Source organism: Oppia nitens, unplaced genomic scaffold (genome assembly GCF_028296485.1).
Source record: "Oppia nitens isolate AA-2021 unplaced genomic scaffold, nextdenovo-longstitch-racon4-pilon3 scaffold23_pilon_pilon_pilon, whole genome shotgun sequence".
Taxonomy (NCBI): Eukaryota; Metazoa; Arthropoda; class Arachnida; order Sarcoptiformes; family Oppiidae; genus Oppia; species Oppia nitens.
Genome location: NW_026533203.1, coordinates 1,381,262 through 1,404,638, shown reverse-complemented (window position 1 = coordinate 1,404,638; position 23,377 = coordinate 1,381,262). Strand labels below are relative to the sequence as shown.

At 21.3% G+C, this 23,377-nt stretch overlaps 5 protein-coding genes across 5 annotated transcripts; 3 read left to right on the top strand and 2 right to left on the bottom strand.

Annotated features, from left to right (window-relative positions):
• Positions 1-791: 791 nt before the first annotated feature.
• Positions 792-4,262, bottom strand: LOC128953824 (uncharacterized). Its single transcript, XM_054299345.1, has 5 exons — positions 4,250-4,262; positions 1,359-1,477; positions 1,192-1,277; positions 946-1,115; positions 792-883 (listed from the first exon to the last, which is right to left on the bottom strand). The coding sequence occupies exons 1-5, from the start codon at positions 4,260-4,262 to the stop codon at positions 792-794; spliced, it is 480 nt and encodes a 159-aa protein (XP_054155320.1).
• Positions 4,263-4,823: 561 nt separating this feature from the next.
• LOC128953823 (uncharacterized) lies at positions 4,824-5,985 on the bottom strand. The gene is made up of 3 exons (XM_054299343.1): positions 5,848-5,985; positions 5,129-5,214; positions 4,824-5,007 (listed from the first exon to the last, which is right to left on the bottom strand). Exons 1-3 carry the CDS (start codon positions 5,983-5,985, stop codon positions 4,824-4,826), a joined length of 408 nt encoding a protein of 135 aa, XP_054155318.1.
• A 5,619-nt stretch (positions 5,986-11,604) lies between these two features.
• Positions 11,605-12,738, top strand: LOC128953859 (uncharacterized). Its single transcript, XM_054299383.1, has 4 exons — positions 11,605-11,830; positions 11,967-12,242; positions 12,328-12,497; positions 12,576-12,738. The coding sequence occupies exons 1-4, from the start codon at positions 11,643-11,645 to the stop codon at positions 12,665-12,667; spliced, it is 726 nt and encodes a 241-aa protein (XP_054155358.1). The 5' UTR covers positions 11,605-11,642; the 3' UTR covers positions 12,668-12,738.
• Positions 12,739-13,491: 753 nt separating this feature from the next.
• On the top strand, positions 13,492-15,441 carry LOC128953860 (uncharacterized). The gene is made up of 4 exons (XM_054299384.1): positions 13,492-13,723; positions 14,557-14,832; positions 14,989-15,158; positions 15,221-15,441. Exons 1-4 carry the CDS (start codon positions 13,548-13,550, stop codon positions 15,310-15,312), a joined length of 714 nt encoding a protein of 237 aa, XP_054155359.1. The 5' UTR covers positions 13,492-13,547; the 3' UTR covers positions 15,313-15,441.
• Positions 15,442-18,128: 2,687 nt separating this feature from the next.
• LOC128953822 (uncharacterized) lies at positions 18,129-21,616 on the top strand. Its single transcript, XM_054299342.1, has 9 exons — positions 18,129-18,307; positions 18,385-18,484; positions 18,609-18,784; positions 18,942-19,087; positions 19,293-19,402; positions 20,388-20,590; positions 20,689-20,964; positions 21,139-21,308; positions 21,472-21,616. Exons 1-9 carry the CDS (start codon positions 18,129-18,131, stop codon positions 21,561-21,563), a joined length of 1,452 nt encoding a protein of 483 aa, XP_054155317.1. The 3' UTR covers positions 21,564-21,616.
• Positions 21,617-23,377: the final 1,761 nt, after the last annotated feature.

Below are 23,377 nucleotides of genomic sequence, written 5' to 3'. Positions count from 1 at the left end.
ATTATATTTTTTGTTACATTAATACAATAGTACATAAATATTAGTATAAATCAATATTTATATCTATAATATAATTATTTTTATGATATTTTACGATATTATTAAATGAATATTTTAAGTACATTATATAAATTAGTAATAAAAGTTTAATTATAACTATTAAATGTTATTTTTTAATTATTTAGTTATTAGTGTAAACTGTTGGGTTGAGTATAAATATAATATAGTATCAAAAAATGTTATACAATAATATTTAATAAATAATACTAATATAGTATTTTGAGCAGATTTACAATTCACAATAATATTTATGATATAATCATAATATATAAAAAACAGGAATTGATACAAATCATCAAAAATAAAAAGCATGTTTTCAATAATATTTGTTTAAACATTTTATCATTTTAAAATCAGCAAGGACAATAAATAAACTTATAAATATTATTTACTGWRCATCAAATTTAATTTTGAGTATCAAATTTTTAGAATTAAATATTTTAAAACTATTAATATATATATATATTTATAAATATCATAACTTATAACTTAGAAATAATTTTAAGTTATAATATATGTGAATTAGTCATTATTAGTTTATTTGAAAGAAAAACTTTACAAATTTACTTAAAATATTTTTTAATAAATTAGTTAAACACACATTTCTAACGTTTTGTTTTCAATATTTTATTAATTTATTTTTTATTTTATTTTTTATTTATGAATACATGAATTTATTGAATGATGTAAAGCTATAACAATGATATTAATAAATACAATAAAAATTTAAATTAAATTTCTGGAAATGAACTCAATATTTCAATTAATGGTATCGCAAAAGATTTGGTCCGCTTATCGTTTTTTGGCTTTTTTGGCGGCAATTCTTTAAAATATAAAAATAAATATAAATATTACAAAATAATAAATAAATTTATTATCAATTACCTAAATGATCGCATTTATCGGAATTTTCAGTATAATCACCACAAATAAGTCCTACCATATTATCAAATATGTTTCTCACAAAATCGGAAACTGTGTCCACCTTTTTGGTCGAACATATAGGGAATCGTTTGGTGCGTTCATAAAAACACGGATACATCTTATAGTACTCACTATTATTTAAAATTATAATTAAAAAAACTGAATATAGCTATTGTTAAATAATAAAACTTATATTTATTTACTTACCAACACAAATGTGGTATACGTTTGGATTCATTGGCATATTTTGCGCCCTGAAGTGAATCAATCACTTGAGTGTAACATTTTGTAAACTAAAAATTWTAAAATTAATATTTTTAAAAATTTAGTAATAAATATTAAAATATTTGAAWACTATTAAAATGTTAATTTACTTCAGCGTTAGCTTTATTAACACATGGAGTACTATTGATAATTTCAGTCAACCGTTTTGAGTCCTTTTTGCACAACTGTTTGACAACATTTTTGACGGCAAAMGTCAAGACACCGGTCACTTGTCGCGAGAGATTTATTAGACATTTATTTTTATATTTATCAATCTCTATAATATATTCAAATGATTGACTGTTCATAAAAAAAGAAATCATTAATTTATTGAACAAATAATTTTTAATAAAATATTTTTTTTTTTTTTTTGAAAACTACAAAATAATAGTTTAGAATTAAAATTACAGATAACTTACTCGCAAAACAATTTTAGTTCATTGCCTTTAGTTTCGGGGAATTTGCGACCAGAGTTGCCGATAGTCAACAGTCGGGCCACTGTAGCGTCAAATCGACGAAAACCTTTTACACCGCAATCGCCGATTGTTGTTATATTATTTGATTGGGAAATAATATTATTTGGTAAATAACTTAAACAAACAACAAAAACAATGAAAAACATTTTTWTTAAAAAGGAGTGTTTTATTAATAAATGAAAGTATTTTTTAAAATATTTTTTTGTGTGAATACCTCCAGAATTTCTGAGTTTTGCTCAAAACATGTCCTGAATTTATATACGAAATTTTGTGGTATATAACAAAATATTTGATAAATTTATTTTTAGCATTTATTTCTAGCTCTTTGATAGCTAGAAACTTGTATTTTTAGTAAATACTAATTTTATATAGATAAAAAAAAGTTTTTTTGGATCAGTAATTTTAGTATAATATTTTTATTTTTGGATTAAAATATTGCATTATTGCTATCTCGCTTAAGCCAAGGTTATACAAATTACTTTATAAATAAAAAATAAATAAATAAAGTAATGCAATTGATAATACTGAACTTTATAAATGTTAAGGTTTAAGCTATACATATGACTACTTACATATGATTTAAGCAATAAATCTTATTAATTGTTAAAAATACGTAATCAATAAAAGTTATTATAATAATTATAATTATTTGAAAATATATACAAGAAATTTTAATTTATTAGTTTAATATATGTAATTAAAAAATAAAATTGTTTTTTAAATATTAAATTGAGATAATTTTTAATAAAATTCTGGTGCAATAAATGTTGAATTATTATATTATTAATATCACAAAATTCTATCTAAAATATAATGTCATTTACAATCATATTAAAACAATTTATTATATGTATATCTCTAAACTACTTTTACTTAAAAAGTAGACAATAATATTAAATTATATAGTAATTAGTTATATAAAGCGTTGCACAAAACTACTTATAAAATATGCAAATAGATATCCATCTGATTATGACATGTGTTACGKATGTTCATTGAAGTCAAATAATAGCAATTAATAAAAAATTTATTATTTATAAATTACTCAATTATACAAAATAAATAACTTAATAAAGTATTAAATACATATATGTATCAAAAGGTAATTTTATCTCAATATTATTTTATAATATTGAAGTAATTAAATTTACTTACTATATTTTACCATTTATATTATATTATATTAACTTAAATTATAATTTAAATTAATGTTAGTATAATATAAATTTTCTAGGAGTTTCTTATAAAAATTATCTATTCTATTGATATTTGTAAATAATTTTTTTAATATATAATTTAAAAATATAAGATAAATATTTCTAGACTTTAAAAAAAATCATTATMAAGTCTATGTCAGTAATATAAGTATTTTTACATTAAATATAACCCAAAAATAACATGTCTCAAGTATTTTATATAATGACTTTCATCATTGAACATTAATGTGTTATTCATTAATATTACATATAATTATAATAAATTTATAATGTTTGTGTTTACATAATATTTAATATATTAATAGATACAGTATGTATATTTTTCAAATATGATAATTTTAATATTTATATCTGAAATTACAATAAAATTAAAATGTGTATGCATTACATATTAAAATATACTGTAATTATTAATTAAATAATAATATTAATTACATGTATGTATTAGACTTGAGAAAATGACGCCAAAGTCTCAATCATTGGTATTGCAAAAGATTTGGTCCTTTTATCGGATTTCAGTTTATTTGGTGGCGATTCTGAATACAGTTTTATTTTAAACTTAATATATAAGTATGTTTGATAATATCGTGGCTTTTACACGAAATCATTAAATAAAATTCAAAAATTCGAAATATTAATAAAATATAATGTTTTATGTGTCATATGACACGTTTTAATATTTTCATCTACTTGTCATAACGCGGTGACATTCTTTTGTTTTTATGCACCAATTTACCTGTAAATCACTATTTTCATTTTGTTATATCTTTGAACTTATGAAATATTTTTTAAATTTTTAAAGTGCAAGAAGTAGCAAGGTAACAGATGTATATTGCACTAAAATCCTTAAAATAAATCAACATCATTATCATAAAAAAAAATTCATTAAATACTGTATTTAATGTCTGGAATTTAACAATCCTAGGTTGACTTCTCGACATTGAAAGCCTATCATAATTAACAGCAAAGAGTTTGAACAAATTTTTTTTTATATATAAGTAAGCTAGATCCTTGTCTTAAATCTTGGAAAGATCCAGCACTCACTACCCAATAACATAATAAATATGACATAGATTATGTTTCCAGATTTAAAGATTATTTATAATTTTTTTGATATTGTTGTCTTTGAAACCCCATATCTCGCTATCACATGTAGTTAGAATTTCTAAAAAAATTTATACAAGAAACCTCATATGTATAGTGTCTATATATGAAAAGAGAAAAGTTATTTTTAACATCTTTAGCACTTATAGGTATAAAGTAAATCGGGTGTCCATTTGTTTCAAGGATTGTATAAACAGTATTTACTTGATGCAAACATGTCTAGCATTAAAAGTAATATGCATAATGATATGTATATTCTAGTATGAAATCTTGATTAATTTAGCTATTTCTTGGACAAGCTTCCGCAGATTTTTCTTGATTAATTTAAAAATTAAAGACATTTTATTCTGTAGTTATTTCATTTGGGGAACTCGAAGTTCAACCCTGGTTAAAAAACAAAACTAGTTTTAAAATTTTGGTATCCTAGCTTAATTATACTCTATAATATTGTCTTTAATTTTATCACTTTACTGATTTTATTGATGATTGCTTTCTTTTATTTTTATTTTTAGCAATAGCCTTTAATGGTTTGTATTTCATGATTATTAAAATTCATTGATATTTATCGGAGTTTCTAACTTTGGAACCGAATAAAATTTTTGTTTGTTTTTTAATTTTAATGAAATTTTATTTAAAGCTTCATGAAATAATATATTTTTAAAATATATAATAAAAATTTACTATATATAATGATATCACTATAAAGTCACGATACAGTCAAACATACTTATATTTAACAAATTGATTAAAAATAACACAATTACTAACTAATAAAAAGTTAAACATTTATACCTAAAGTCTGGCATTTATCTGACTGATCGGTATAATCGCCGCAAAGCAATGAAATAATGTTTTCAAATATATTTCTGACAAAATCTGAAGCGATGTCCATCTTCTTTGTCGTGCATTTTGTGAAACGTTTGGTCCTTTCATACAAACACGGAAACAACGTGTAATACTCACTATATTTATATAATAATAATTTTGTTAATATTATTTAAATATTTTTATAAATTATAATGACTTTAATGAATAAATGTAAGATTTTGTTTGTTTTAATATTATAAATATTAATATCATTACCAACACAAGTGTGGTATACGTTTGTTTTCTTCAGCATATTTTATTCCTTGAATTATATCCACTAAACTAGTGTAACATTTTGTAATCTGTAAATGAGCAATGTTAATTATTTTTAATTAAAAAAGTAATTACATTTTATACTGTATTTATTACAATAATTACAATAAACTCTAAGTCAATGTTATTATTATTTAAATTATAATTAAATTACAGAAAAAATTTTATCACTGATCAACAACATTGTCAAACATWGTATTSACAAAAAATTAAATTTCTAAAATAATAAAGAAATTTCTAAAAAATATTCTGTCTATGAAATGCCCATGTTAATTTTGCTATTTCCATATTTGTTATCTTGTAAYAATAAATAATAATTACAAATATTAACTAAATATTAATATTAGTGTTAATTAATTTTCATAATAATAATAATAATAATAATAATAATAAATCTATTAAATTAAACTTAATTCAATGATGAATAAAATTTTATAAAAACTAATTATAATTAGATAATTATATTATTTTATATATAAGAATCTTATTTGTATAGTAATGTAGTTTTAAAATACCTAATATTATAATATTTATAACTATAGATATGGGATCCCATACTATAATAATTAAGTATTTTCATAGAAATTTATTTATGAGAAATTTACTAGAAATTTTCTCATTGAAATTTATTATAAATTTGTATTTTCATCTAATTGTCATACCTCAGCATTTGCCTGATTAACACAAGGAGTGGCACTTATCAATTCAAACGCTCGTTTTGAGCCCTTTTTGCACAAATGTTTAAAAGCATTTTTGAGGGCAAACGTCAAAATACTGGCCACTTGTTTACTAAGTTTCATAAGACATTTATTTTTATAATTTTCAATTTCAATGATGTAACCATTTGATTGGCTGAAAAAAAACAATAGTATAATTAAGATAATTTATTTCATTTGATATTTTTAATATCGGATATATTTATTAATAAAAATATCAACAAAAAAAACATTTACTTGCAATAGAGTTTAAAGTCTTTTCCTGTAGTTTCGGGAAACTTTCGACCCGAAGTGCCAATCGTTAATAACTTGGCCACTGTAGCATCAAATCGCCGCAAACCATTGACATCGCAACCAGATTTGAGTATTACTGATGAGGAGGAGGTTTGTGCATATGTTTCATATATATAACACAAACAAATTAAATAAATATATACAAATAACATATTTTTAGAAAATGTTTTGTCAAATAACATGTTGTTTAAGATTTATAAAATTATCAAATAATATTAATAGAAATTAAAGTTATGATTTTAAAGACAAGTATTGAATTAAATAGTAATAAATATTGATAATTTATAACAATAATAATTACATTGACTAAAATTAACCAATATAAATTGTTATTTTTACATAGTATTTATTTTTACATAATTGTTAAAAAAATTAATTATTTAAAATATGTAAACAAATTTGACATTAGCTTATAATTTACTTTTGCAGACAAGGTTAAAAATAGATTTAACTTAATGTATAAAATAATATAAGCAAAATATCTTACTGTATATATAAATATACTATATTACAATATAGAATTAAAATAAAGTATTTAATCTAAAAATTATATTACAATTATCTATTAGTTTAGTATTAGTCATAAACATTTATTAAAATCTAGATTATTTAATTTATATTATTTGGTCTAATAAATTCAATTAAAAAATGTTGAGATTGAAAAATTGTAATATTGTTATTTAAAACCAATTTTCAACTTTAAAAGTATTTATTGACAGATTTTTGTTATTGAATATAAGATGTTATTAATCACATTTAATTGTTTAACAATATAAATATCATTTATTTATCAATTTGTAATTTTAAATTATAATTATAAAATTATAGCCGATGTTCAAAGCTATAATATATAAATAAACAATTTTTTTATTATATTTATTGTAATTAATAAATATGATTATATTAATAAAAATAATAATTAAACATAATGTTAAATTGTTTGTTATATTAATTATCTATTAAAAAAATAATTTTACTTAATATACAATAATTTTCTATTATTGTATAAAAAATGATTAAGAATTATTTATATTTAATAATCAAACATTAAAAAACTAATTTATTTTAACTACTATTAAATTATTTTTTAAAATTATCTTTAAAAATCCCTGTTTGCGAAATGTGTTTTGACTTTTAGGAAATATCAATATTAAAAAAACAAGTTTTCACATGTAGTTCAAGTGATGGTTTGTTGTTTTTGTACAAAATATTTTTATTAAACAAATATAATAAATTTAAACGCAACAAATATTTTTTATAATAATAATAAAATTTTTAAGATGTATGTATTAGTGAAATATTATATTTTTGTTAATTTTTGTATTTATTAAATTTAAGTTATTAATAATAAAGTATTTTTAAAGTTAAGACATTTAAATTAAGCTAACATTTTTAAAAAAAATAATTAAGTCTTTAATTAAAAAATATATTTATTTGTTTTAGTTTGTAATTTAATTATGGTAAGTTTGATATTATTTATTTTATTACTTAAGCTTTAATTAATTTAAGCTATAAAATAAAATAAAATAATAATAATAATAATAATAAACATATTTCTTAGTAAAAAAATATTAAATATGATTTACTAATATTTCTGATTATAGTTATTATATTTTTATTAATTTATAATATAGAATATGTTATCGATTCTGATGTCAATGAATACAGTGTGCAAAATGATAATTATAATAATTATCATATATTACATAAATTGTACACCAGTTTTACATAAATCAAATAACAAGTTTCATCAAATGACAACAAAATTAATTAATAAAACTAATAATGATATTACTATTACTACTATAAGTAATTTGAAGGATAAACAACATAAACATTACGATCGTTACAACAAAATCAATGATTCAACTATTATTGACAAACATAATCAACAAACAATTGCAAGATATAAATTAGTTAATGTAAATCAAAATAATATATTAACAATACAATTACCAAAAACAATTATTCAATTACCTGAATTTGTTAATCAAGGTATTAATCCTATTGATTAATATATTAAATATTATTATATTTTTCTGTTATAAATTATTATAATTTATTTCATTTTATTATATTTTATAGTTAAACTTTTATTTATTGTAAAAAATTTTTATTATAATAATTATTTAAAAATATATATAGTACAAAAATATTGTTTCTAATTATTTATCATACAGTKTATTGTATATATAAAATCATTATAATAAAAATAAATTATTTTTAAGATCATTTATAAATATGTTTTTATTATTTAATATGACATTGAACAGACAAAAAAACAAAATTACAAATATGTCGCAATTGAAAAGGTAAATCACAAAATAAGATAATTATTTATTATATGTATAATATGTTATTTAAATTATTAAATTAATCAAATTATTATATATTATTAGGTTTACGTCAATAGTCAAACAAAAACATGTGTTTTAACAACAAAAATCGAGAAAAAATCAATTAATTATTAAATTATAACAATAATTGTATATTTAAAAAACTATAATAGTTATTAAAAACTAACAGTTAGTTTATACAACATTATTAGTCAAGTACTATAAACTGAAACAATGATTAAATTTTGTTTGGCATTAGGACTGGTATGTGTGATGGTGTCTGACTGTATGGCCGACACAATAGTCACACGAGAGACGGATAACAGTGGCTTTGTTTCAAATTTAGTCGATAATGTGGTTAACTTAGCGACAGAAGGTGTCGGCAATTTGGTCGGAAATCTGGGCCGAAGAAGTCTAATCGGAGAAGTCGAGGACATTATCGGCGATGCTGTCGATGTGATCGGTAAGAGAGATGCCGACTATAATCAAGTAAGCAATGATTACGACTCATCGGTTGGCAAAAGAGATTATCTCCAGGATATTGTTGACGGAGATTATGGTAATCTTGTCGGATAAGAGAAAGAGAGACTCAATTCCCAATACAATCGATGACATCATTTAAATGTGACAATTATTATGAGTCACATAAGAGTAAAATTTTTTATTTATTTAAATATTGAAAATAAAATAAAAAATTATACATAATTTATCTAAATAATTAATTTTTAGTCAATTTCATTTTATTTAAAACATTAAAATTATTTTATAAAAGTTTTAATTAAATTTGTTTTTAAGTATATCTAATATATTGATACTCTATATTTTAAAATAAAAGTAATACTAAAAAGTATTACTAATTATGATAGTAAAATGATAAGTATAACCTACAGGTAGTACTGTATGTGTTAGAGATTGGCAAATAGAAATTTCTTATAACTTTCTGTAAGAAAATTTCTCAGTAATAAATTTCTATAGATTTTATTATTATACAATGTTATCCTTATATATGTTAAATAAAATTATTAAATTATACTTAAAATTTTTGTAGAATTTTATTTATAATCTGAGTATACTTTTAATATAATAATTTAAATCATTAATTTTTTATTTTAAACATTAATTAAAATACTAATAATAGTAGTTTGTTATTATTTATAATTATAACGTATTCTTATGTGATAAAAAAACATTGAGAAACAAAATTAAATGATGATCTTATAAGCAGAAATTTATTTTAGAAACTTTCTAGAAATTTTTCTATTATTTAAAAAATTTCACTTTTTCCCTACACTAGTAGTATGTASAAAAATTGAAAACAAACTTAACATAAATTAATATAAGATTTGACTATAATTTTTATTAATTATATATTTATTCTAATTCAAAGTATTTCTAATTTCTATTTGAAATGTAATTAATAGGGTTGCAAAAATACAAGCTTTTGAATTTTAACTTTGTATAATACAATGTACTGCATGTATTATACAATTTTCAAAATTAATATACTATATTAAAAAAATTAGTAAACATATTTGGTAAATATATAATATAATAGCTAGAATATTCATTATCGTTATTTTTAAATATTAAAAATAGAAATCAAATATAAGATTAATATAAAAACTATATTTATTATAATGTATAACATTTTCATTTTTGCTTATATAATGCTTTTGACACTATGTGGCGCTAAATTTTTTTAGGATAATAGAAAATTGATAATCTATTCAATTTGTATTATACAAACATTTTTTCTGTGCCAATACTGGTAATTAATAAGTCGTATATAATTTTTAGACAAATAATGTTTAGATATTTTAAATTTATATTAAGTATGGTATGATATTAAACTTGTACATTTTTTTGAAAATATTTAAATCAATAATAATGATTCAATATTGAACATAAAATATTGTAAATTTTTTATGTTCATGAATTGGTACAATCAAATAATTGTAAAAAATGATTGTAAACTTCAATTATTTTAAATAAAAATTAGTAAAAATGTAATATTTGTTTTAAATGTCATGTTTTTACAAATTTAAGCAAATCTACTATGATACTATAGCAGCTATAGTATAGMTAATACAATATAATAATGATAAATAGTCATTAGATATTTATAGATAATTTTTAAAAATATTTTTAATATATAATTAGATTTTTAGAGATTGTTTCATTAAATAAACAATTTAATAAAGTGATAAATTTTTAACATTTTTAGTATAACTTATAAATCAATATATTTATTTATATGTGATCTATATTTTACACTAAATATTATACCAATTATTGTTTTAATAATTTTAATTAGTTAATTATTAATAATTGTTAATTAGTTTAATAGTTAAAAAATCAATAAAAAATATATAATACATTTTCTTACATTGCATAAAAACATTTATATAATCTTAATAAATTTATATATTTAATATTTATGTAAAAGTTCATTACAGTGAATAAATTGAATACTTTTTATGTACTAATTTTTTGAGTACACTTAAAAAACAATAAATTTAGTTAAGTCTAAAGATGAGAATTTTATAATATAACAATATTTTTATTAAATCATTTTATTTTTTGTTAACAATTTTTGAATATTTCAAAAAAAAATTTTTTGTAATTCTTTTTGTAGCGGAGCTAAACATATAATTTTCATGTTATACAACAATTTAAAATCAATCAAACAAAATGATTGACACATATCTATTGTTATATGACAGCACCACATGATTGTCATTAATATACTGTATTATAGTCTAAGACTGTATTTATGTTAATATTCTTCTAATTGTTATTTAATATGATATTACTATAACTTTTTATAAAAAGGTGAATACCTTTAGGCTAAATGGGCCATCACTTTCTAATTGAACATGATAGTTTTTATAAACATAGTAAATTTACAATATAAATAGTTTTAATAATAAACTATAATTTTTAGTAGTTATACATCTACTTGGTCAAAATGATTTAACAATTTATAAATCTTACATAAAATATACTATAAATCATTATAGTATATATAGATTTATTAAGTTCATATAAAAAGAGTGAATTGTTTTTAAAAATATATTTTAAACTAAAATTTAGATAATAATTTGATAAAATATGATGTCTTTGAATTTTGCATTTTCTATAATCGCTATATTAAGCTGTATTCATACGGCTTATGGAGTTGATTGCAATGCCGATGGTATGCGTCGTTTTGATCAACAGGTATCCCAATTGATATCTATTGCCAATTCCGGACGCAAACTACCAGATAATAAAGGAAAGGATCTCAAAAAGTGGTGCGAGTAAGTCAAACCAATTTTTATTACTAATTTTTTAATTATACATATTATACAATATATATGGTATGAACTTATAATAATAATTTAATAAACTATTTAAATTAATAAATATTTTTAACTAAAACACTACAAAAAATAGTGAAACCGATGTTATCATTAAGGAGTTGGAAGGCTATAAACAAAAGTGTTTTAAAGATTTAAGTAAACAAGTGTTCGGTGTATTAGTATATGCCGTCAAAAATACATTAAAACAGTATTGCAAACGAGACTCTAAAAAGTTGGACCAACTGATTGCTGCCGTTCCCTGTATTAATACTAATGACGCCATTGTCACCAAATGTTACACAGAACTCGTTGATGGCTTATTGGGTTCAAAAAATGCTATCGACACCAAAAAGATACCGCACTTGTGCTGGTGTGTAGACATTTAATAATATTTTTTAAAAAATAATTTATATATTGAGTAATATTTTTATTATTTTGTAAATTAAATTTGTTAGTGTTTACGCCGATGTATACGATTGTTTTGAAACAAAGTTAACACCGGCTAAAAAATGTAACGAAAAACACGTGCAAACACTGTCCGATTTGATGCGAAATATTGCCGGTAATGTTGTAAACCTTATATGCGGTGATTATGTCGAAGGATCCGACAAATGCACTCAATTAGGTTTGTATTAAAATATATTCATTAATTTAATTGCAAATTAAATATTTTGATACTCAATTTGTATGCCATCCCCCACAGGACCCGCACCTAAAAAACGCAAGACTCAAAAGCGGACCAAATCATTTGCATTACCACTACTAGACCTATTGGCATCATTTCCTGAAGTCTAATATATTTTCAATTTATTAATAACTTTAAATATCATTCAATTTCTATATATTTTTAAAGTTATTTTTATTTCTTGGCTATGTTTTGTTAATTTACTTAATTTGGTTTTATTTCATTTTTTTTTGTTTGAATTAAAACTTTATTACATAAACAATGATATTATTTTAAATTAAAAAAATTATTTACGGTATTTACTATTACTTGTACTTTTACTATTACATGTAATTAGTATTCCCGGAGATTGAATGTTAAATTGTGAAAATAATTATTTTGTGTATTATTTAACATTCATATTATTAAAAAAATAAATAATTTTTTTGATGATTATAGTATGTATGTATGATTCCAACAATTTGTATATAAAAATTATATGATTATTATGTATAATCACTTAACAAATAGACATATTTTAAAAAGTTACCTTGAACTTGAACATAACTAATGATACAAAAACAAAAATAGTAAATATATTTTCAAAATATCTAAAATTGACAGTAAGTTAATTATGTGTTATTAATATTTCAAAAAGATTTAAATTGAATAAAATTTGATGCCTTTTAGCAACATTGACATTGATATTGAATATATAATATAATACATGTATAATAATTATTTGTTAATATTATTAAGAATAATATTTCGAAAATCAAAATAATAAAAAAGAAATTTTAATGATATTAAATAAATAACTTGAATGATATTTCAAGGTCTATCGATATAATCAAAATCCATATTTATTTTTTCAATTACCTTGGCTAATTATGTAAATATCTTTTTCTATTTATTATGAAATTTTATTATTTTATTTCAATTAATATTGTAAAATTATAAATATCTACTTACTTATTAATTACTACATACAATATAAACTATAATTTAAAAATGRAAATTAATTACATTTTATCAATWTTMTTATCATTAGCTGCAGTATCTCAACAGCAAAAATGTACCAAGGATGGTTTCAATAACTTTGACATCAAAATGGCTTCATTGGCCACCATTGGTGACGATGTCCGCAAGTTTCCTGAAAATGTCGCTCAAATGAACRTCTGGTGCGAGTAAGTAGTTTAAGAAAAATTTTCAAAAATCATATTAAATCAAAATTGCATATTAAAAATAATTAGACATAAAATCGGTTTCAAAAATGTTTGACACGGTTTTTTGGCTATAACTTTTAAAATAATATAAAAATTTTTAGTACTATGAAATCATGTAACTGATGTTTTAAATTTCAGCTCCGGGATGCGGAGACAGGGATGTATCATATCTCAAAAACTATAAGGGATAATGAAATTCAATAAAATGCATAATATAGTAGATATAAAATTATTAGATACGTGTTTTGGGAATTTTCTCAAAAATAAGATTTATAAGTATTTTTTATATAATGGAAAAAATGTTTTCTTAAATATCTTACAAAATAAATATAGTAATTAAATGTTGTAAATAGAATAATTAAGACTTATAAAATATAGAATAAAATTCTATTAGTTACATATCAATATACCAAGACACTTTTAATTTATGCCAWATTGAAATATTACAATTTTAACTTTTATTAATTTTTACTCCAATACAACACATTTTTGAGAAATTGAGAATTTGAGAAAATTAMTGATTTTATATCTAGTATATTATGCTTTTTATAGAATTACAATATCTCTTATAGTTTTTGAGATATAATACATCCCTGTCCCTCATCCCGGAGCTGTAATAATAAAAAATAAGCTAATGCTTTAACATCCGTTAAATAATTCCATAGTACAAAAAAAATTATATTACTTAAAGGGTATAATTTTGAAAATTATAGCCAAAAAACTGTGTCAATCACTTTTAAAACCGATTTTATAACTCTAATATGATTATTATTATTATTTTAATTAAACAATAGTGAAACTAGAAAACTGTTAAATGAAATAGATGCTTTTAAAAATAAATGCCTAAAAAAGCTAAACAAACAACTGTTAGGTATATTTACGTATGGTTTTAAAAATACAGTCAAATCGTATTGTAAAAGAGGTTCGCGTAARACAAGCAATTGGTTGGATAGTTCACCATGCTACAATCTAAATAAAGCACAGGTAGATAAATGTTATAATAATTTTATTGATCAAATATTGGGATCACAAAATGCTATCGACAAACACAAAATACCACACTTTTGTTGGTTTGTATTATTATTATTTAATTATACATTATTTATCTAATATTATTTATTATAAATTTTTGTAATTTACTAAATAGTTTTTTAAATCAATGATAGTTTAATAAGAATTTTCTAGAAATTTAAAACTTTATTAAAAGTACATAAAAAAAATTTCAGTTCATATTATCGATTGTTTGACTGTTGGGAGCAAACAGTATCGGCACAGAAGGGTTGCAATGAATCAAAAGTCAATGTAATGAATGAATTCATCCGATCGGCGACTGATGTTGTTATGCCCGTCATATGCGGCGGATATCCCGAAGAGTCGGACAAATGTCCAAAATTGGGTATAAGTATTGGTTAAGTATAGTTAACTAAATAAATAATTGATAATTAATTTGTTTGATAGGTTTGCCACCAAAGAAAAAGTCATCACAACAACGGACCAAATCGTTTGGTGTCCCTGTTATCGATTTGTTGGCATCATTTGAAGCGGTCTAACATAGATTTACCACAAATTAATCATTAATAGCATTTAATCGGCTTTTTATTGTTTAGGTATAACCTAAACAAATAAATACATTATAAAATCATATTTACTACAACTGTATAATTAATAATATTATAATACAGTAATAATATCTGTAATTGTATTTACCGTACATTACATAAAAAATAATTGTTATCATTAATATGATTACATTAATAATTCTATTGATTTTACAGATAATTTTGGTATATATATTGTAATTTATATTACAATTAAGCTAATAAAATATATCTACAATTTATAATAAGATTTTATAATAAATAGTAAAATAATAATAAAAATTATTATTATTAWTATTTAATAGTTTAGTAATTTAATATTGGGAAACGAATCTACTTAATAGCAATCGGAGAAATACAACCGATTTTAAACGTATCGGAGTTTTTTTTGTCGTTTTTGTGTTAAACCTAAATATCAAACATCATATTATTATTAATTGATGTTTATTTAAATTAAATAATAATTTAAATGATAGAAATTTTGTGTAATCTTTTAAGCAAAATAACTAAAGTTTTGCATTTATGACTGTCATTCTTGTTTTGACTGCAGAAAAGTTCGGTCTTATTTGAATACATTGTCTAAATACAGTATAATCGACAACTGAATCAATTACCTGTGCCTCGCAGTCATTGTGTAAAACATTATCAAAAAATGTTAAAAATGTACTTTTTATAAATATTCTTTATTAATTATTTTATGTTATAAATAAAGAATATAAAAAATTACTATACTTTTAATAAAATATAAAATATATATTTTGATAAAATATATAAATGACTTGACTAGTTTAATAATTTTCATTATTAATGATCTAGGTCGGCTTAGTTCAAATCATATAATCAACAATAATTATTTCTCTAAAGGCGTTGTTCACATATTACGTTCGCAGTTTTAAAAAAATCTAGACCCCCTCCCCCCTATGTTCGCAATTGTTCGCATGTAATGATATTTAAAAATTACGTTCGCATGTCCTTAACCCCCCCCCACCATTTAAATAAATATTTTATAAAATTATTTTCACTTTTAAAATAATCAAATAAATTAATATTATTCAAAAGTCATATATTTATTCAAAATTAGTTATTAAACCGTTTATCAAAGGATTAAGTTTACTCAAAATTAATCCCTTAAATTCATTCATTATTTAAATGCGAACGTTCTTATAGACTTTACCCCCCTCCCCCTCGTTCGCAAAAGTTCGCTTTGGCCGACCCCCCCTCCCCTCAAGTGCGAACGTAATATGTGAACAACGCCAAAGGCCTATAAACTTATAATTCTTATCAAAAATAGTACCAATCCTTAGACAACTATAAAACTTTCTTAATCTCTATGGCTTTATCACGAAAATTTTGGTCTATTATAAATGAGTCTAAATGATCATTAAATGAGTCATTAAAGCATTAATAAAGTCAATTGTCTAAACATATATCTATGTATAGCAGGATAACCCTAAAATTAATATGTTGAGCCTATTGTAGGTGTAATCGTATATCTTAGATCATTAGTGCTGCCAATTATGAAACTAATAACCATTTTATTAATTATAAATATTTTTAAGTATTTATAATTAAAATTATACTGATTTTTAATATTTTTATTTTATAACATAATTAAATAAATAAAAAACAAAATAAAAATTTTGAGCATTATTTTTTCAATAGTGTATTTAATTAGTGTATCAAATTATTTAAAGATTTAATAGCTTTATATTAATAAATTATTTTCAATTTATTATATGCAAAAATAAAATAAATATTTAAATTTATGATTATAAATATTTAATATATAAAAAACATTATATACTAATTATTATAATAATGATTAGTATAAATATTATGACAATTAATGTATTTTTATTAATTTTACTTATTATTTTTAATTGATAACAATTTCTATAAATTATTTTCTTTTGTATAAATTAATAACAATCATAATTATAGTAAATATCATAAAATATTCAAAATATATAATTTAGATACATATTAGCATCAATATAGTTATAGTTATATTTGATTAATATGTTTAAATTTTTTTAATACTAATGAAATATTAATAAGAATTTTAACGATGAAAAACTATAGTTTAGATAAAAAATAATTTGAAGGTCAGACTGAAAAATCTTATTAATTAATTAAAAACATGTTTGAAGGGCATTGAAGGTAATCTTTATAATAAAATTACAATTAATTAAATACAATATAATCAATATATATCTATTCATTATAATTGAACATTAATTTATTTTATTTGTCACATTTAATAAGCAAATAATAAATCGATCACTAAATAAATAATAAAATGTAAAACATTGTAATATAACAAAAAAAGTTAATAAAATTCTTTCACATTTATTAATTGTCACATAAATATCATTTTTAATAATTTTCAATGTTATATATTTTTAAAATAAGACCTCAAAGTAAAACAAATAATCGCCTGACAGACAAAATGTGAACCAACTGTCCCCGACTGATAGGATCAGAGTATACTTTACATAAAGAAATGACTTATTGGATGCATAAGTAAAACAGTAAAATATTTTTGTGTTAAAATAAATACTTATAAATAAATATAAACTAAAACACAATATTCTAGTATTAAATGAAATAATAAAACTGTAGTTTTGAAAAATTAATAATTATTTGTTTTTTGTAATATTCTTTACAAATAAATTCTATTTTTATTGCTTGAATATATTATACAAATATTTGTATTTTTATTTAATTACTTTATAATGAATGTTACATATAGTTTGTTAATGTTATCGATGTGTTTTTYATGTCAATCAGTAACCAATGCTCTCAACAATACAACTACAGGTGCTTTCAAGTGTGACACTAAAAGTCTACGTAAGATCGACTTGAGTGTCGCCCGTATTATCACAATAGGAAACTCCGGTCGCAAGTTTCCCGAGAATAAGGGCGACAGTCTTAATAGATATTGTGTGTAAGTATTTATAAGATTTTATTAATAAACTAATAAGTTATGAATCAATAATTTTGATTCACATTTTCATATTACAGTCAAAACACTGGTTATATGAAGGAAGTGGAGAAATTCAAAAGTAAATGCATGAAAGGACTATCCAAACAAGTGACCGGTATATTGTTGTACTCATTAAAAGTATATTTGTTTTTTATATAATTGTCTGAATATAAAATAAATTAATTTTTTTGTGTTTATAATTGTATTGTGCATTGATTTTGACTATTTTTAAATTACTATTATTATATATATTGTATTACAGAATTCAATATCGCAGTTATGTCACAAACAGTCTAAAAAATTGGATGATCTCATMGATAGTACAAAATGTATAAACACTGCCACACCTGAGATTAACCGGTGTTATACAGATTTAATTGATAGCGTGTTGGGCGCCGTCAATGCACCCGACAATAAAAAGTTACCTTTTGTTTGTTGGTAAGCTTTCAAGACTACTAAAAAACATTCAATATTTTATTTATAATCATTTTATTATATAATAGTAATTTTTTTTTTGTTAAGTTTGTTAACATAAAATTTTATTATAATATTATAAAAATTTTAATTTATAAAAATATGTTTTATATTGAATTAGCGAATATTATAAGATATTTCCGTGCATTACACAGAAGGCGTCGCGTATATCCATATGTAGTGCTCATCATATCGAGACTGCCCTCGATTTTGTGCGATCAATGTTAGGCAATGCCATAGACCTGGTCTGTGGTGATTACACTGAAGGTAATGTCAATGTCATTGGTTTATCTTACTGTATATCTTATAGAGATTAGGAGAGTCACGTGAAATATTTAAAATGTGTTTTATATATGTTTTTAAACCATACTATTTAAACAACAATATTTTTATTATTGTTATTAGATTACTGAATAATATCAACAACAAAAAATTTATTTGTAAATTTTAATTTTCTGTAAATAAAATATAGGTAGCGATAAATGTGATCAATTGGGTCGACCGCCAAAAAAACTGAAAAACCAAAGACGTACCAAATCTTTTATGATACCATTGCTTCAAATGTTTGAATCGTTTCCCGAAGTTTAGCCTACCTGTGCCCGAGTCATCTGATAATCATTTTTATTAAATATAAATGAGTTACTATGAGCTTCAATATTTTTTATGACTTCTCTATCTAAGACAAAAATTACTGTATAAACACAATAAATGTTTATAATAATCTAATTAGTTTTTATACAATTTTATTAAATAAATATATATATAATTTATAGTACTGTTTTCATATTACTAAAATACATGATTATAATAATTATGTAACAATTAAGTTAAAAGATATTGAAATAGCGAGTTATATAAAAACATTCATTTATATAAACGAAAAACTCTAWAATAAATAAAAATTTCCACAAAAAATGAATAAAATTCAAATTATTAAATAACAAAAACATGGAATTTCCACAATTATATCATTTATAAAACATTAAAACATAATTACTAAATTTTGATAAATATTTTTTAGTATTTTTTTGGTATTTAGTATATTTACAAATATTTCATAGTTTAATATATATACTTTATATACGATTTATTATATAAATTTATATAATAATAAATTTGATGACATTGATAAAATTATTGCATTTGCTATATTAATATTGTATAATTGAAAACTTAATGATTAATTATGTCTAATCTATAAATAAGATTTTAAATAAATTTTTATTAGTTTAAATCATCATTATATTAGCTAAACTTTCAAATATACTAATTAATAAAATCTGCCATTTTATTGGGTAAGACAATAAACTGCCTTAAGTTGTAGTGCAAGTTATATGAATAATAAATTAAATTCAATTTACTATAATTATATTGCTTTATATAAAATACTAGCAAAGGATCTGAAAAAATCATTTCACTTTATACTTAAAGTAGTTAATGAAATGTATTAATAGTTATCAATATATGAAAAATAGAAAATTATTTTTTATTATTATTAGTGTAATAATTTTAAAAATATAACTTACATTTATAGTAATAAAAATAAATTCTCAATAAAAAACTTTTAAAAATGTTTAATTTAATTAAATATTATAGATTATCATTTATTTGTGTGATTTCATTATTTTTATTTAATGATTCACATCAAGAGGATTGCGATGTGAATGAGTCCCGCAAAATGGACGCAGCGATGGCTAAATTGTTGACAATTGGAAATTCCGGTCGAAATTTTCCTGAATCTAAAGGTCAAGAATTGAAAACATATTGCGAGTGAGTAGTCATTAATAATTAATTTTAAAGTAAATTATTATTAAAAATATTATGATTACTAATCATATACTACTTGTCGTACTTAACAAATAATAAAGTGATACAAAATTATTGATAACACAACTTGAAAACTATAAGAATAAGTGTCTCAAAGATTTATCAAAACAAGTGATGGGTGTTATAGTATATTCAGTGAAGAATGCTGTGGGACAGTTGTGTAAACGGGACTCTAAACGTCTAACTGAGCTAATAGGTGTGTCCCCCTGTTTGAACAAAGGATCCAATGAAATCAATAAATGCTATTCAAAATATATCGACGGTTTGTTGGGCGCCAAACATGCCAGCGATAAGAAGAAAATACCCCATAATTGTTGGTTTGTATAACTATTATATCATTTAATATTACTATTATAATAATAAAACAATGCTTGAACTCGAAATTAAATTAGGATATAAAATAAATCTTACAAATTGTATTACAATTTTTAATGTTTAATTTTTTTTTAATTTATAAAAATAATAATAATTATTATTTTGTATATTTATAGTGAATATTTTAAGATATTTCAATGCTCTGAGACTAAACTGCAAAAAGTGAAAACTTGTAATAATCAAAAAATAGATATTGCAATGGATTGGGTTCGGTCTCTATTTGGTAACGTTATTGAACTTATATGTCAGGACTATACTGAGGGTTCGGATAAATGTACAAAATTAGGTGGGTGCCATTCAATTATATTTAGTATCTACAGTAGTTTATATGTTTTATAAATTAAATAAATAATTATTAATAATTTACATGTAATCTAGTACTGATTGTAAATGTTTCGATAAGAAAATTTTAATAATAAAAATAATTCAATTATTTAAAATTTATTCAGAATTGGTACCAAAAAAACGCAAAGATCAACGACGACCCAGATCATTTATGTTGCCTTTAGTCGATTTATTATCAAGTTTTAAAGAAATATAATTTATTAAAAGTTTCATATATGTAATCACTTTTTAAAGTTATCTGTAAAAATTATTGTGTATTTTGTAAAAGTTATTAATAAAAATTTATAAAAATACAAAAATATTTTTTATACTATCAAAAATAAATGTTATTATTAATCGTATTATTTAAATAAAATAAAATATAAATGTCAATTAGTTTTTTTATTATAATTATGCGATAGTCTTCTGATATACGGAAATTTAATAAAAAATTTAAAAGTATTTTAATACAATTAATTCATTGTTGCAAAAGGGTTGAGGAGTTAAATCCTCTTAAATTAGGTTTAAAACAATACATTATTAATTTACTAAACATAATAACGTAAATGTAATCACAATAACTATAGTTTAATTATAAGTCAATGATGTATATATGATAATTCATTTTTAGTATTACATTATCGAAATAATAAAAATTAAATTTATAATGAAAATAAGTTTGTTTATATTATAAATAAGTTTTTAGTTATCAATTTGAAAGTTTCCTATGCATTATGCAATATACTATATCCTGGAGAACATTAAATAAAAAAATTAGTCGTTATTTACTATTTTTTATTAGATATCCTTTGCTTTCAAAAAAGTATAAATAAGTGAAGAATTGTTTATATCAACAAATATTATAGTTTTTGTTTTATTTAATTTAGTTATCATTTTTTATTTAACAAAATAATGAATAAAAAAGTTATGTATATTTTTTTATTTATTACAATTATTGCATTTATGTCGCATCACTGTTTAGGACAGGGATGTAATTCAAATGGTTGGTCGTGTCAGGACAGCGGTTGTTATAGAGCTGGTGGTAGTTGTGGATCAGTTGCTCGTAGACCGGGTGGTAGACCTGTTTGTCGGTGTCAATACTTCGGTGGTGGACGAGGAGGACGTAGAGGTCCCAGACGTGGGCGTTGATACTATACGAATAGATAATAATATTAATTATTTATATTTTTTTCTTAAATAATTTATAAATCAAAATATAAATAAATTATCTTTGTATTATAAATAAAATTTTATTTTATAATATTATTATTATTGTTATTATCAAAATAATAAAATATTATTATTAAATATGTTTATTGCAAAACTATATGTAATATTTTGTTTTTAAATGTTATTAAATATTTATTTAACTTACAAATATTTTAAAAATAGCATAAAAATAAGACTATTAAAAATAAAATCAATCATTTGATAATAATCAAAATTTATGAGTTCACTGCAAAAATAACTTTAATAATAACAATATATTTGTTTAATTGATAAAATCTTTTTTAAAAAATAATATTTAAAAATAAAATATTTTTCGATTATTTTTATAATTAAAATTTATAGTCAATGAATTCTTTATATAATATATTATATTATAAAATTATATTTATCATTATAAGTTTAAGGTGTAAAATTAAAAAAAAACTAATTTATAAAAATGTTTAAATTATTAATATTATTATGGTTTGCATGTCTGATGCCATGTGTTTTATCAGGTGATTGCTATGCATTAGCCGACGGTACGTGTGAAGACAGTACGGGTATGTGYCAGACTCGGGGCGGTTATTGTATTGTTAAGGGCGAGTATGTCGACMGCAGTAACATTTGTCAATGCAATTCTCTAACTCAAGTCAACTCATTTGGTAAAGTAGTGGCTCATAGACCCCGTCCCGATAGAGTCTATGGAAACAATCAGATTTATGGCGGATATGGTTTGGATTATAATGCAAATAGAGTACGAAATAGAGATTGGGATCATCACAGACGTCCGCATAGAAAATAATAATATTTTTATAAAATTCA